This window comes from Punica granatum, chromosome 1 (genome assembly GCF_007655135.1).
Source record: "Punica granatum isolate Tunisia-2019 chromosome 1, ASM765513v2, whole genome shotgun sequence".
NCBI lineage: Eukaryota > Viridiplantae > Streptophyta > Magnoliopsida > Myrtales > Lythraceae > Punica > Punica granatum.
The window spans coordinates 15,455,470-15,471,462 of record NC_045127.1 but is presented as its reverse complement, the minus strand read 5'-3'; the positions used below and the strand labels follow the sequence as shown (position 1 = coordinate 15,471,462).

General features: G+C 38.0%; 2 protein-coding genes and 1 long non-coding RNA gene across 4 annotated transcripts; 1 reads left to right on the top strand and 2 right to left on the bottom strand.

The window, feature by feature from the left end:
• Positions 1-430: 430 nt before the first annotated feature.
• LOC116193020 lies at positions 431-4,552 on the bottom strand. 2 transcript variants are annotated; one of them, XR_004154188.1, is made up of 4 exons: positions 4,108-4,552; positions 3,254-3,484; positions 2,490-2,593; positions 431-1,938 (listed from the first exon to the last, which is right to left on the bottom strand). It is a non-coding gene; the product is annotated as an uncharacterized LOC116193020 (long non-coding RNA). The 2 variants fall into 2 exon arrangements; XR_004154192.1 differs by having other exon boundaries at positions 3,254-3,413; positions 4,108-4,551.
• Positions 4,553-8,269: 3,717 nt separating this feature from the next.
• LOC116208463 (protein phosphatase 2C 53-like) lies at positions 8,270-11,654 on the top strand. Its single transcript, XM_031541933.1, has 4 exons — positions 8,270-9,823; positions 10,027-10,347; positions 10,447-10,552; positions 10,858-11,654. The coding sequence occupies exons 1-4, from the start codon at positions 9,035-9,037 to the stop codon at positions 11,232-11,234; spliced, it is 1,593 nt and encodes a 530-aa protein (XP_031397793.1). The 5' UTR covers positions 8,270-9,034; the 3' UTR covers positions 11,235-11,654.
• Positions 11,655-11,903: 249 nt separating this feature from the next.
• Positions 11,904-15,024, bottom strand: LOC116208470 ((S)-coclaurine N-methyltransferase-like). Its single transcript, XM_031541946.1, has 8 exons — positions 14,712-15,024; positions 14,019-14,127; positions 13,355-13,579; positions 13,096-13,195; positions 12,904-13,014; positions 12,721-12,804; positions 12,458-12,516; positions 11,904-12,310 (listed from the first exon to the last, which is right to left on the bottom strand). Exons 1-8 carry the CDS (start codon positions 14,896-14,898, stop codon positions 12,076-12,078), a joined length of 1,110 nt encoding a protein of 369 aa, XP_031397806.1. The 5' UTR covers positions 14,899-15,024; the 3' UTR covers positions 11,904-12,075.
• Between the last annotated feature and the right edge of the window lie 969 nt (positions 15,025-15,993).

Sequence of the window (15,993 nt, the reverse complement as noted above, 5' to 3'; positions counted from 1 at the left end):
ATTAATATCAAACATTCTACCAATAATTGTGTACATTTGTAGATGCATACAAACATTTTTACGTACCGCTGCATTTCATTCTTTTTGCAAATGTAGGGGTGTGCTTATTTACATATATATGTGTTGCATAAAGACGGATATGGATTTCTCTTGATCTTATGAATAAAAGACCAAACTGATGAGGAAATACTCATATCTCATATTGTTCCATTACGAATACAGAGTTCATGCTATAAGTAATTCATTGGTAGATTTACCAAGAATGGTTTTTCCGAGGAAAACAATCCCTCAATAATTCAGTCGGACCCGTTTTCCAATGGATTTTCAACAGAATATCGAGGAATCCTCCCGTCGGAAAACATGGTTAGTTTAGTAGTGAAACTCAATTAAAAAAAAACACGGGTAATGCAACTACAAAATAGCTGATCAATACGGGCAAGGGATGACACAATTTATTTTGTTTTGGGAAGTACATATCTTCAGACGCAATTCTCTATCAAAAGACATGAGAGGGTAAAAGCACATGCACACGAACTGGGTGAGTTTCCTACCATAAGACCAATTGAAGTGCAGAACAAAGATAATGCAGATATACTAAAGTGGAAGTAGCAGCAAGAACGATCGAGCATAAACAAGGGGCCGTAATAGCTGGAGTTTGAAAAAATAAAAAATAAAAACTAAATAAGGCTCATAACAATTTGCAGGAAAATAATTTTAAAAAAAAGATTTGAATGTTTTATACACCAATTTATTTTTAGATTTTCTACATAAAATAACAAATAAGAGTAGGAAAGAAGTTTACTAAATAGCCTGAACTAAGGGCTCTACATAAGCACGGTGATAGACAACTAAAAATTTGTTTCTGGAATAAATGAAAAAACACATTGAGGGGAATGGAAGCCACCAATGGATTCTGTTACAATTCACTGATTCGAATTTGTTTTAAAACGATAGATACACAAGTCGTGATATTTTATTTCACAATTCGATTTCAATTGTTGTAAATGTTGTTGGAAAACAGCAAGAAAGCAGCAAATAGTAAAGTTGGTAAAATTAAAAATTCTTATAAAACCAAAGATAAGAAAATGTGAGATACAGAATAGCAGATCAGGTCCTCAAAGTACCATTCTGAGAAATGGGACCCAGTACGTACTTACCCCATATGAACCATATCAGACAAGCTCGTGGTGGATCCCTTCGCACATATTTTTCAGGTTTCTTTTTAAAAGCTGAGAACTAATTTTCTTGATCCAACAAGTCCGTCACTCGACTATCTTCTCGCTACATTTTTCACTCCTACCTCTAGCTTACCACGATGTCAACATATAGACAACTCGATCTAATCCAAGACTGGAGCTTGAAATTTCTGAATGCAGCATAACCAGCCTGTATACTAAACTTGAACAAGCAACATGAATCCCCAGGCACCAAGTTCAACTCGAGCCACTTTCTGAATAAAAGCCATTACCACTTGCACGGTTTTTCCCCTAAACCCAAACTGAAAATGCTCCCTCAGAATTTCTTTCGAAGTCCTTCCTAATCCTTTTGCCATTTCCATCATCTCCAAGAGTTTCTTGTACTCTCGCATTATCTGTCTGATCCATTCTTTTAGACACAGAGTTCCCCAAGGCACTGGAGCCATTGGATAGTCCTTGTTCCCTCAGCTCAGAGATGTCATACTCAAGCTGCTGGTACAGGTTATGGAGGAAATTCTTCTGAGCTAGCAATCGCCTGTCTCATTGCCTGGAGGACCCCTAGTGATCTCATCATCGAGCTTCTGGTAATGGATCCGACTGCTAAAAGAGTCGGACTCATTTGATGGCTCTGTTATCTGTTTGGCAGCATCTGCTAAATATCTGGTTTCTGAATCTCCTGGTTAGGGACTGTCATTTTTTATAGGCAAGTTAGGATTACTACCATTGCTGGAGAAGGGAACAACTGCATCCAATCAAGGGAATGGAATGAAGATCATACGGTAAAAATACTCTGAACAAAACAAAAGCTCTTTGTGTCTCATATTTCTGGGTACTAACAAGTTATATGAGAGTGAGGATACTGCCAGCTTCAACAGAGCTTCAGTTATTTCCATAAAAGAAAGGAATGTGGGAAACAAAACAAAAACATGTTTTCTTTGAAGAAAATATCAGCGGAGGAACCACCCAAAAGATATAGTTGGTTATAGATCTTTTCCCATTTAACTTGTATTAGACCTCGCAATCATATATTGACAAAACACACACCTATTAAATCAGTCATTATTCAATCAGAATCTTACATATTTCAACACATGCAGAAATTTAATCTACAGTCCACCCTGAACCCATTTTTTTCTTATTCATAGTAACTGAGGACAAATATAAAACGTCAGATATAGCACATGTTGCAACTTGATCAACATGAAAGCAAAAATTGGTAAAAAGAGAAAAACATGACGAAACCAAAATGTAAAAGGAGAAAAGAAGGGGGAAAAAATCGTGTAAGAGGATTACCTAAGCTGTCATCCCCGCTGCAGAATTCTTCAAGAGAATTCCCGCACTTGACATGACGTCAAAACATCATATGTAATGGACATAAGATATGATTGCTGACAAAACTGGAAAATAAACAAGCCACTTGTCACAAATACAACTCAGAGTGGAAGGCATCACTATAACATCTGAGAGGATAAACGTTATTATTCAGTCAGCTGCTTAGCAGTACCACAAGGGCTTTCGAGTGCATTATAAATGCAAAAGAATGAGTTAAAGAGCATGTGTCAACAATGATTGATGTAGATGGTAATTAAAGAAAAACGCAAGAATGCAGAGGAAGGTGATCAATGTTGGCTAGGGATGGTGAAATCAATTATGTTTTGGGAAACATTTCTTCGGCCTCAATTATCTATCCAGAGACACAAGGAAGGGCAGATTCCCTTCCTTTTGCAAACGGGGGGAAGTACACCACATATCATGACAATATACAGTAGTGGGAATAACATCAAGAATGATCGAGCACAAACAGGGGGCACAAATAACTACATTGTGCAAAAAAGAAAAAGCGAAAAACAAATAGTAAGTTGCCAGTTAAAAAAACAGAATGGCTCCCAAGTTGAAGAATAACTTTGCAAAGCATTTCTTTAACTACATGGAGTTTTAGATTAGGTCAGCTGCAAGGGTACACAGAAACAATGTGAATATATACTTGTATCACGAGCAAAAGAATATATACTTGCATCAATTATAAAGACCAATAAAACCAGGAAAAAAAAGCTTACTGTGATTGGTACTTGGGACAAAGCGCTGCATATGGTATGAGGAGGAGCTCCCACGATCAAGTGACGATGTGCACAAAAGGTGTTGCAGTACGCATCACTCTCAGCAACACTTTGACGTTTCCTTTTGCGGCGCTGTGGTAGCATCCAATTTCTTTTGCTTCTATTGCACGACCATAATTGACCATGATTATTATTCCATGGGGGTATTTCAATTCTAAGATCACGTAACAACTGCAATAATGGGGTAAATGTGCACAAAAAGTGAATCATACATACAAGGCTTAGAGCATAGCAAAGTTCCTAAATATATCTAAAGACACAAGGGGAGAGAGAGCGAGAGAGTTTACAGCGAAATAAAATGCTCAGAGGCACATGATATTAGAACATAAACCCATGGATAACAACGGGCATGAAAAACTGCAATTGCACACGGTAGAAGTTGAAAAATTAAAAACCAGAAGAAGCAAAAAACCATATAAACAGCCAACAAGCAGAATGCAATACAAGTTAATCATTGTGGATCTGATGGGTCATGATTTACCTGCGAATCTGATCATTGTGATGCAAGCATTATAATCTTTTCGTAAGGGCTTAAAAATTGACGTCATCATATTCAAAGCCGAATATTACCAGAATAATAGCAAGAAAATGGAAATATAAAACACCAGGAAAAACATAAAATTTTCTCTTGATAATATTCGAACTTTCCTTCCCATATCAGAGCATAAGCATGCAAATCATAGGAGAATGCCCATCCCAGACAAAGGAAGAGCGCTGCGACTAATTTCAATTGAGTAACTGAGTTTTAAATAGAAAGATAAATCGAATAACTGATCAAAGTTTGACCATTTTACCCAAAACTGCAGCATGCCGATGATCGAGTTTGACGACCTCCAGACATTTGAGTGATTTCGGCCAACCCATGCTGCGGACTACGACATCGGTCTCTATGTGGCTGCAATGGATGCGATTAGCGACCGCAGTTGGAAGAGAATAAACATACACAGGCATTTTCACGAACAGTACGGTGGGGCTGCAACTGGGAAAGTACGACTCATAGCAAGGAGGCCATCGGAGATGACTTTGAAACAGGCACGATAGGGGAATCGGAGAAAAGGGGCGAACGGTTGAAAGTAGTGGTTCCATAGGCGGAGGTAATCAACCTTGGCGCCGCTGAGTGGATGGCGAGGGCGGCGAATGAATACAAAGGCAGCAAAGGGCGGTGGCGGCCGCGGCAGAATTTGAAACGCGAAATAGAGCGATGGACAGTAGAAGCTTCGCACTTTTATATTTAGTATAGATTTATTATTCACCCATTTTTATTGCATTTATTATATGCGCCCATTTTATATATGGATTAACAAATGAATTATCCAATGTCAATGTAATTTCAATTAGAAGATTCAAATCGTTGTAAATAGTATATGATTATCCAATGTCAGCATAATTTCTCAATTGATTATTGTATGATATTGAAAATTAGCCATTGGAAATAGCTTATTATGTTGTTAAGAAGGAAATGTATTTTCCGAAAAAATCGGAATAATTGATTTATGAAATGATATATAAATATGTTAATACGAACTATACACAATACAAGGGCTAAAAACATTATTAAAAAAAATTAATTGGTCATATATACAATTTCAATAAAAATTGCTATAGGCCACTATTTATATAAATCTATGGTCCTATAAAAGGAAAAATTGTGAGACAGCACTACAACACTTATGATCGTAAGTAAAATAAATATAAAAAAAAATGAAAATAAGGATACCATAGACACTACTCTAAAAAAATTAATGGCAAAACAAATTTTCAATTTAATTTAAATTAAAAATATGTGATAAATCTATAACTTAGTAATTATTTAAAATATATAATGCATATTAATTAAGAGATGAGTTACAAATTACTATGAGCTATTCAACTTACTCTAATCTTTAACATTATTTATTATTATTATTTTGAAATGTGAAATTAAACAATTGAAAATTCAGTAAAAATAAGAAATAAACAGTTGAAAAAGATTGAGGGAGAAGGGCAATTCCTTTTTTGTTTTTTTTGTTTTTGTTCATTTTCCTGGAAAAATGGTTAGCCTTTTCCTTTCAAATTCTGAAAGGGATTCGCCTTTAAAACATTATCTTTGTGCAAGAGAGATGTAACACAATTAAACAAGAGGAAATGACTAAATAAAGATGATGCCTTGTATTTCCAAAGTGCAAAACAGTGTACCACGTAAAAGGATAAATATCTAAGCAAAAGACTGAAGAGGATGTCCTTTACTGGTATCCATGCTGTCATATAGTTTAGATTCTGATTTTAGATCTGAAGTTGCTTTAACTGAGATGGAGAACATAGTTAATTACCATGTTAAGATGCTGAAGTAAATGGCCGTGGGACGGAACTAGACCTAATCTAGGGGATGATGCTTATGTCTTTGAGGATGATCCTGACCGACGCATGTGGAGGAAATTTTATACTCCGTTTGGTTTCGCAATCGGATTTTAAAATTTTAACTATAACTTTAACTCTACTCACTACACAACAAAAATCAACTCTTTAAAGTCAAAAGGTGGGGCCCATACATAAATTCACATACACCTCCATTATAGTCAATTCAATTTTTAATATTAAATTATATCAACTATTCATTACTTTTTCACATTTTTTCTCATAATTCAATAAAACAATCATTACAACTCAATTAAAATTAAAATTCAACTCAACTTAACTCTAAAACCAAACACACCATAATAGTGTGTTTGGTTTTAGAGTTCATTTGAATAAAGTTTTGATTTTAATTTATTTATAATGATTGTAATGTTGACTTATGAGAAATGTGTGAAAAAGTAAAAAAAAAGTAATTGTTATATTATTGAATTGTGGAAAAAGTAATAAATAATTGAGATAATTTATTATTAAAAATTGAATTGAATTGTTAAAAAAATTGAAGAAAAATGAAAAAGTAATAATTTGTTGTTAACTTTTGTTATGTAGTGAGTAGAGTTTAGGTCCTGTTTGGATTCCCATATATATATATATGAGTTGTCGATGGGGATCATTGCCTAATCATATACTTATCCATCCCAGAGCATTTGATTATTTTGAATCTTTATATAAAGAAGAGATAATGGGTTGATCATGACTGTTTGCAAAGAGTCATGGGTCTTAAACTATTGTGAAACGTGCTTTAGTGATTTTTATCACGTTTTAATTGTGTTATTTTGAGTTGGAAGGGTGATTAGACTGGATTCAAGAATGGCAGGTTTCGGACCAAGCTAAAACCTCATGGTAACGCTTTGTTTTCCATCCGAGATTCGAATTTGCATTGCTCAATAAAATGTTGTGGTAAAGCCAAGCTTGAACCTAAATCTCGGGCTTTAGAACCATGGATCAGAAACGTTGTCATCCTTATAGGTCTCGAGTTTGATTCTTATGACAGTTAAAGCATCGTCATTCCACTAAGTAACTTCCAACTTGGCCAGCATTTTAAGTTAATTACGATCATGCCATCGACTTCGTGTCATAACCAAATGCTGCCATGTGTCCTCGACAGAAAATATCACGGGCTAAAAACTAGTTCTTAAAAATAGATGCCAAAAGGATCTAACGGCTAATATCCGCTAACTAAAAGAGCTTTATGTATCCATTCTATTTTTTGTCTGGATAAGAAAGAATCACTCCGTGATATGGTTATATATATAGAGAGATTATATTGGGCATAAAAGGACTCGTGCTTTTCTTCTCCACTTACTCGTTTCTTTTTAGCTAATCCGGGGTGTTCAAGTTTCGTCCGACTAATCCTCAAGGCTCCGTGAACCCTCGACAACGTACGGAGTGGATAATCACGCCAAAGGCGCTTCGGTGACTTCAAAGATTTTCGAATCCGGGATCGGATGGATACTGGAGCTCCCTGAAGACTCCACGAGTTAAGCACCAGCCTTCCTACGATGGCATACAACATACATATGCATCATAAAAAAGAGTCCTCTTAACCACCATAAAGTGATCATCTATTCTAAATATAGTAATAAACCGACTTTACATCACAATTATTAGATTATTTGTAAGATCTTTTCAAATGATCATTATTCTTGCTTTTTTTCTTTTAATCAACTTTCGTGACGTGATGAAAATATATCTTCTAATCAATATGAATTGATTCGACTAATTCGATACTTTTTCTCCTTAAACGACATCTCTAATTCAAGTCTTTACGTCTTTCGAATAAAAGAAATTTCATGATTAGAAGAATTTATAGTTTAATAGATCAACTCATTTCGAATCTGACTAATCAATGCAAATACGACTTTAAGATACTCGGTGGGTAGTGCACAGCGGAGAAAACAACATATTACTTTTATGAATAGTATAATACATTAAAGTAGTATCTCCCACTTTTTTGGTGGTGAATAGTATAGTCACATTGGTAATCACCGTAGACAAAACGTTCTATAGACATAAAAGGCATATATATATATATATATATACACATACATACGTATATGCATGCATTACATAAGCAATATATAAATAAATTTATGATTAATTGTCTAAAATAACACAAACATTTCACATTTTATCAATTATAGCATGAATTTTTTTTTTTTAACTTAAAAATATACGAACTATTAATTTAATATCAATTTTAATATACCTTAACTTTTTCGTTAATTTAAACGAGAATCTATGGCTACACCCTCCAATTGAGGTAGTTGAGGTCGCCAATGACTTTATAGGAGCTGTGGTGAGCTTCGATGATGTCCTCGTTGCCTGAATTTGAAAAAAGAAAAAGTAAAGCCAAGAAAAAAATAAACGAAGTAGGTGGTGAAAGTTCCATCAGCGAATACCATTCCCTAATTGGAATTACGATGACCTTTACTGTCATGGGTAATCTCGATTGGGTGAACAATAGTTGTCGTTGAGGCCCATTAATCGAAAAAAAGAAGTCGTACTAATATTAACATCAAATTGATCGCTTCTGTATTTTTAGATTTAGAAAAGAAAAATTCGTATTCAATCACAGGGGGAGAGAGAGAGAGAGAGAGAGCAGGGGAGATAGAGAAGGAGGATGAAGAAGGGAGAAGAGAAGACTCTACACTCCGTTGTTATTTGATGGGATTGGGTAGGCTTGGCTTAGCTCTGTGGATTATCTCCCACTTCTTTCCCTTTCTTCTGTAACCTTCTTCTCTTGAAACATACTTGTCACCAGTACATGAGCTTGAGAGAGTTAGAAACAAAGCTACCATACCAAGAGGCTGCCATGGATTCCCTCAGATCCGGGGAAGTGCCCATCCGCCCAGGAAAAAAACTTGTCCTTTTCCTTTTTCTTTTTATAGAAAATAAAGAATAATAAAGAAGAGTGGGGGGAAGAGGAGGGAAGTCGCCCTCTTTCCTCAGTTCTTCCTGTGATTCCTTGGCTCCTTTCTCATGAACCCCCTTTTGCTTTCTTGATCGTTTTGCTTAATTTGGTACTGCTCGCAGTCCTTTAAAGTTGCGAGCTTTTCCCTTTGCTCTGGGTAAAGGGAGAACCCCCTCTCTATGTCTAAGGGTCCACTCCCCTGAAAATGGAAGCTCCGCGTCACTGTTCTTGATAAGATGTGCCGACCCATTTGCAAGCTTTGTCCCCAGTAAGTTGCTTTTGCCTCTCATCCGCATGGAAATTTGTCTTCCAGGAAATCGGGCTCGTGTTCTTGAGAGATTGCTGAAGAGGGATGACGGGGTGTTTAGTTGAACCATGACTGGGGTAATCTCAGGGGGTGACTTTTTGGGATTTGGATGGAGGAGATGTGTTACGGAGCGGTTTTAGTTCCGTTTAGATGTAGTTTGGGCTGTGATTTTCTCGTGCTCAGTGCCCGTATGGACTTCACAGGAATGAACTCCGTGCCTGACCCGCCACCAAGTTTGTCATCTGATTCGGTTGTTGAGGCTCTGATGGAGGATTCACTTGGAGAGAGTGGAGTCAGGGAGCCCCTGTTGGATACAGTTGTGAAAATGAACAAGAGCCGGGAAAATGAGGAGGATGATTGCTCATTGATGGAAGGAGATCGAGTTCTCGATAACTCTTGTTCTCTTTCTGTTGCTAGCGACACTAGCAGTTTATGTGGGGAGGATATTTTAGGCTTCGAGCAATTTTCTGAGATTGGAGCATCGAGCACTGCAGATTCTGAGAGGACTGTGTATGAGATTGAGGTCGTGGCTAAGGCCCAGGTTGAGGGGGGGATCATGGGCAGTCAGGACTCCCTCTCTGCTCAGGTAGCCCATGTTCAACTGGAATCAAGTTCGAGTTTGAGTTCCACTGCCAATTCAGCTACTCTGCTTGTTCAGCAAGCAAGGATGAGTACTGTCCGGAGCATTTTCGAGGTGGAGTACATCCCTCTTTGGGGCTCGATTTCCATGTGCGGGAGGAGGCCGGAGATGGAGGATGCAGTGGCCACAGTGCCCAGGTTCTTGGAAATCCCGATTCAAATGCTTGCCGTTGATCGAGTGCTTGATAGCACAGGCAAGATTATAACCGAGCAGACTGCTCACTTTTTCGGGGTCTACGATGGCCATGGTGGATCACAGGTTAATTTCCGCTTAAATTGTGCCCGTTTTCATCATTACTCTATTTACCACAACTATTGATATTAAGGCCCATCTGAAAAAACTTAGTATACTGAGCACTTAATAAATTTTGTTTGCGGAGCTAGAAACACGACATATCTGCCTTCACCTAACGAGCCGTCAAGTGCACTGGTAAGTGGTTCTAATGGTTTTTCATCTTTCAGGTTGCGAACTATTGCAAGGATCGAGTCCATGTAGCTTTGGCGGAGGAGATAGAATCTATTAGGGGTAGCCTGATTGCCGGGAATTGTTCTGACAGTTGCCAAGAGCAGTGGAGACAGGCATTCACGAATTGTTTCACTAAGGTTGATGCCGAGGTCGGAGAAAATCCTACCGGCGTGGAACCTGTCGCCCCAGAAACTGCAGGGTCCACCGCTGTGGTGGCCATCATATGCTCATCCCACATCATCGTGGCAAACTGTGGAGATTCGAGGGCGGTTTTGTGTCGTGGGAAGGAACCTATTGCACTGTCTGTGGATCACAAGGTGAAGAATTGTACAATCATGTTGGGCCTTAGTTTGCAATTATCTGAAGAGAGTTCGTTTCCTAGATGTCTTACTCTGTCGTTATTGTATGAATATCAGCCAAACCGTGCAGACGAATATGCGAGAATTGAAGCTGCAGGAGGAAAGGTTATACGGTGGAATGGGTATCGTGTTCTCGGCGTTCTTGCAATGTCGAGGTCCATCGGTATGTTTCTTATTTCTGTCCTCGTTTATCTCTTAGCCAAGCATTGCAATTTCCTTTTTACTGTGATGAAGTAGTTAGGTCATGAGTTTCCATCTGCTAGTTGTGCTTCCTAGCCTTTGTTGTGCCTCGTCTGGTCCATTCAAATGGAATGATTGGAACCCCCATGGAAGATATAACTACTTCTTACATGGTTATTCCATTCAATTCCTAGATATCACGGGTACAAGAGTTTGGAGGAAAATGATTTCATGCATAGTTTAATTTGTAAAGATTATGAGAATGAATGACAATTCCTACTACTACAGGCGATAAATATCTAAAGCCGTGGATAATACCTGATCCGGAAGTGATGTTTGTCCCTCGAGCAAAAGAGGACGACTGCCTCGTGCTTGCAAGTGACGGTCTGTGGGATGTGATGACAAATGAGGAGGTGTGCGACCTGGCTCGCAAGCGGATACTGCTCTGGCACAAGAAGAACGGAGGAGAAACACTAGCTCCCGACAGGGGAAGTGCTCAGGGCCAGGGATCTGAACCGGCAGCCCAGGCACAAGGGTCAGATCCCGCAGCCCAGGCTGCAGCAGAGTATCTCTCGAACCGGGCCCTTCAGAAGGGAAGCAAGGATAACATTACCGTGATTGTCGTGGACCTGAAGGCTCAGAGGAGGTTCAGACCCAGGACATGACCAGCCGTGAAGGCTCGTAAACCGAGAGAAGAAACCAAAACTCCTTGGATGACATTCACTGCAGTTTGGCCCTGATGTTGTCGTCACCCGAGTCTGTATGGCATGTAAGTTGGAAAATTCTGTATTTATGGTAGAATCTTATATACCGCTATTTGTCGTCGTCAATCACCCTCTCTTACTTCCCCTTATATTATCTGTAAATGCTTCTGATAGGAAATGGAAGCAGAATCCATGCTTTCTAGGCATTCATGGGAAGTTTTTTGAATTCTTCATGCCTACAAAATAGAATTATTATTTTTTCAAGAAGCCTCTTAGAGGAACTTTTATGGAGTCTTTTACGAGTGAATTAGATTTATTATTGTAAACGAGCTCGTATTAATACCAAGATAATAACAACAATGTGAGCTCTTCTTCAGTTCCCTTCTTAACCTTTTCAAATTTGTCTTTAAACATTATCCTGATTGGCACTTGAGTTGGGGATTCTATGCAGCAACAGCAAGAACCTGGACTGCATCTCTATAGCTGATGTTTCCGGGTTTTCGGGTCCTTGCCTGTCAGAAGAGGCTTCCTACGTTAAATGCATCCGACTATAAAGCCATATGATGGTTACTGCCGTTGGGCAAAAAATGGGGCATGATTTATCATACCATATATATAAACATTAGGGAAGAGAGGAAAAAAATAGACATTGCAATTGAAGGAAGGCACGGAAATAACTAAAATTTGACCAATTCCTGGATTGATTATTGTAGATGATAATGCAGCAACAGAGAATTATCTTAGTCGGTGGATTCAGTAATAACAGAAACCTGAACTGCATAGCCTTCTGAGAAACCAGAAACTATTCGCATGGATCATTGGAATGCAAGGGGAAGGAATGGTTTCCCTTCCTTTTGAATAGGAAATGTGCGACCATCCACTCGTCCCCATTGCTGTAGCCAAAGAGTTCAGCCACGGAGATGAAGAATGTCCTCCAGTAGACGGTCCACTTCACAGCTGAATCCTTCCCGTAAGTTGCCTCCATGATGGGCTTAATAGAACCCATATTCCGATCCATTCTCTTCAGCCATTCTTCGCTGTAAGAAATAAACATCACTTGTCAGATCATCTGATTTGAAGTTCCAGAATGCGGAAACATGAGAATGAAATACAAAAGAACAACGAAGAAAAACCAATAATTGCTTGTCAGCGAGAATGCCATTGCTTGAGTCATTTGATCTTACCTTGTTTGCGCATAATGCTTCCCATTAACAAGCCAGTGATCAACAATGGAAACATCATCCTACACATAAGGTATGCTCATCATGCTTACCATCAGCAAGACAAAATAATAAGCTCAATGATCCTGATTTATATCAGGCTCCAATTCTGTATCTAATATTGTATCTCAGGGAAGGTAGTCTTGCCTTTCCCGATGTAATAGACTGAAGAGGTACTTTTCTCTTTTATGCTGAATAGAGAGGTACTTTTAGTATAGAGACCTTACCTGGAAATAAAGGAGCAGGTTTGCGGCAGGCATTGTTCCTCCAGTGAAGAAGTATCTAGTAATCCAATCATCTTCATTGTTATCCTAGAGGGCCCACTGCTGTAAGCTCAGAGTAGGAAACATGACATTTTCTCATACCAAAAGTAGCAAAGTAGATGAATTTTCAACCAGAGAGAGTTCTACCTCGAAGTGGTAAGCAAATGCTTTGTGGCAAAAGTGATGCACGAAAAGAAGGGTATCTTCTTTCATCCACTTTGCTATCTTGTTGAGGAGATCCTTGTAGTTCTTCATGTGCTGTAAAAATACAGTGAAGAGACTTTATAATGCAAACAAACACCACTAAATGCATCCCCGGAATGACGGAAATGAGAATACCTCAAACATCTCGATGGAGAATATTCGGTCATAGGAGGCGTCCATTTCAAACGTGCTAATATCCCCAACAGTGATCTCTACATTAGACAGCTGAAGATTCCTGAAACAAAACGTGCCCTGATTTCTTATCTTGTTGCGAAAGATGGTACTCTCAAGTCTGACAAATACCTAATTATGTAGCAACGTTGATATTATCTTATATATGTTCACATACTGATATAGACAATCATAAACATAATTGGGCATAATGAGTTATTACTTGCATTGCTCCTCTATATGGGCTTTTTGGGTGGTTGAGTTGCAGATGCCCGTAATCTTGCAGTTGCTATAATTTTGCGCTATATACAGAACAAGGGAGCCCCAGCCACATCCAACATCAAGGACAGTGTGGCCATCCTTCAGTTGTGCCCTCTCACAGTACAGCTCCAACATTGCTTTCTCAGCATCATCTAAGCTCACTGACTTATCAGAAAAGTAACAGCAGCTGCATAGTCCACAAGTAAAAGAGATAATGTTGCAAAGATTACTAGCAGAAATGCTTCCACGAATATAATGAACTTTTTATGTGGAATTAACCAGAACACTTTGAATTGCATGTTCTTGCATTGTAAATTCAGAGGGATTCAGTTGGAAATTCATCTTTCTCACACAGGTCAAAGGACAATATTGCCCCCAAAAAGAAATGTGCAGAGCGAAAAATCCAAGAAGTGGAGGAACCCCGCAAAGGTCCTTCTTTTGGCTTAAGAAGGTGACTAACGGAGGAGTGTTCTGAGCGCATTATGTTGATACGAGTTCCTTCTCTATATAAGGGAATCATTTGTTACAATAAAGCAGTACTAATGATAAGAATCATTAAAAATTCAAAGTCAATTTGCTTTAGAGGACGGAGACATCAATGATTTACTTGGAGCGGGTGCAAGTACCTATATTTGAGATGCTTCCCGAGCACAAGCTTGAAGAAGGAGGTCGGTAGTTCATAATGTTGTTCTTTCGCCTTATCAGTCTGGATAGCTATAGGCATTTCTCTAAGGGCTGTAAAAACTACAGCAGTCAGTATTGATATCACGATAAACAGTTCAAGAAATGAACATAATGTAGATGAAAGAATTAGAGGCGGCAAGAAACAGATACGAAACTGCGTTCTTATAAAAGGTGAAACACCCCCGATGCATCAAAATCACATTATCTATTGGAAGCAAGGCAAACTCAAGCAATCTGCTCAAAGGCCTTGTTTTTCTCATTAAAAATTTGATTACAGAAACACGCTAGTGTGGAATCAGAAATGAACACCGTCGTCGATCCTAAAGCCATCTACCCTCACACAAAATACATTTAACTCACCTGTCACTGAAAATGTCAACTGAGGCTATAGCAAAATCAACAAAAGGACGATCGATCATCAGAGCAAACGCTAATTACCAGTAGCCTAGTGCAATTGGCCGGGCAATTTGGTGAAATTACATCGCCATGTTTTTACATTTTGAAAAATTGCACTGTACGCATAGATTCAGATTCTCAACATATGCTAGGAACTGAAACATCTCACGCAGTCTGATTGGAAATCGAGATGAATTATAGTAATGATGACAGCAGGAGCGCGGAGGGGAAGGATTTACAGTGAACGAAGTGGAGGAGGTCGGAGAGCTGGAGGTCGGAGGAAGGGCGGTAGCATGAGCGGAGGCGAGCGGCCAAGAGCAGCCGCGTGAGCCGCCGGATGACGGCGTCGGGCAGAAGGTTCCGCTCCAGCGAGGCCATCATCATCTTCACCGTCACGTCGTACGGCAGCTGCATTATCCCCTCCATTGATTCTCTCCTCTCTCCGTCCTCCGAGTGAAAGAAGCAGATGAAGTGAAGGAGAAGGAGAACGAAGCAGCTGCCGTATTATCTGTAACGGATAGAGCGGTCAAAACTACTAAGGGCGCGTTTGGTTCCGTCTCGGGGATGTTAGTTATTAATATTTCGAATACAATAAAAATAAATTAGTTATGCACCCGTGCGTTGTACAAATTTTGTAAAGAAAATTTTGATATGAGAAGTTAAATATAAAGATAATAATTGACATCAGTTTATTGTTTATATTAATATACAAATTTTTTTTTATACTCTATGAACTTTAATATGGTAATTTCAAATTTACACTAAATAATGTAATTCAAAAGCTCATAAACAAGTAATTCATGTAAAATATATCATAGACATTTAACCCCAATTATCAATTTAATCAATAAGAAAATCATAATACTAAAAAATTCAAAATTCCTAGATTTAGTTAATGAAATAATGATAATCATAAAATCAATAAAATTCTAAAGTATGTATTCGGTGTTGTCCTATACTCCCTCATATTTCATATATTAAGTTTTCTGAATATGAATAATTTAAGATAAAATAACAATCATTTGGTTGAGAGATTTACTTAATTTAACTTATATAAGGCTAATGATGATTGTCAAAAGAAAGTTTAATATAATATTAAATAATTCTTAATTTTCCTCAAAATTATGTATATTTATTTACTAATAAAATAAAAATAAGTGATTGGCATCTTTCTTTAATGCAGTCAAGTTTATCTATTGTATAGATAGATTAATAATACAAAAAGCCACAAACATTTACCAATTATCATAATTCTAGCACTGTAAAAAATCACAGAAATGCACAACTTTTAATTTTGTTGCTCGTATAGTACGATGTCAATTTTCTATCAATTTTAATGAAAATATTTGACATGACACTTAATGGTGCCATGTGAATGGGAAGACGAAAGCCCCACTAAGTGGGCGTTAGCTGAATTTTTAAATCGAAAAAGAATAAAAAAATTAGGATAAAAAAGCAAACTCTTATAATTTTTTTTTTGAAAACATAACGAGGAAAGAGGCGAGCAGTGGAGACCTTACC

Excerpts from the sequence above, each read along its gene's own strand:
- LOC116208463 (XM_031541933.1), top strand. The coding sequence starts at position 9,035 with ATGGAGGAGATGTGTTACGGAGCGGTTTTAGTTCCGTTTAGATGTAGT. Across the intron at positions 10,348-10,446 it reads CACTGTCTGTGGATCACAAG|CCAAACCGTGCAGACGAATA; the intron begins GTGAAGAATTGT and ends TATGAATATCAG. Across the intron at positions 10,553-10,857 it reads TGCAATGTCGAGGTCCATCG|GCGATAAATATCTAAAGCCG; the intron begins GTATGTTTCTTA and ends CTACTACTACAG.
- LOC116208470 (XM_031541946.1), bottom strand. The coding sequence starts at position 14,898 with ATGGAGGGGATAATGCAGCTGCCGTACGACGTGACGGTGAAGATGATG. Across the intron at positions 12,805-12,903 it reads CATTTGCTTACCACTTCGAG|GATAACAATGAAGATGATTG; the intron begins GTAGAACTCTCT and ends TGGGCCCTCTAG. Across the intron at positions 12,311-12,457 it reads AAGCATTATGCGCAAACAAG|CGAAGAATGGCTGAAGAGAA; the intron begins GTAAGATCAAAT and ends TATTTCTTACAG.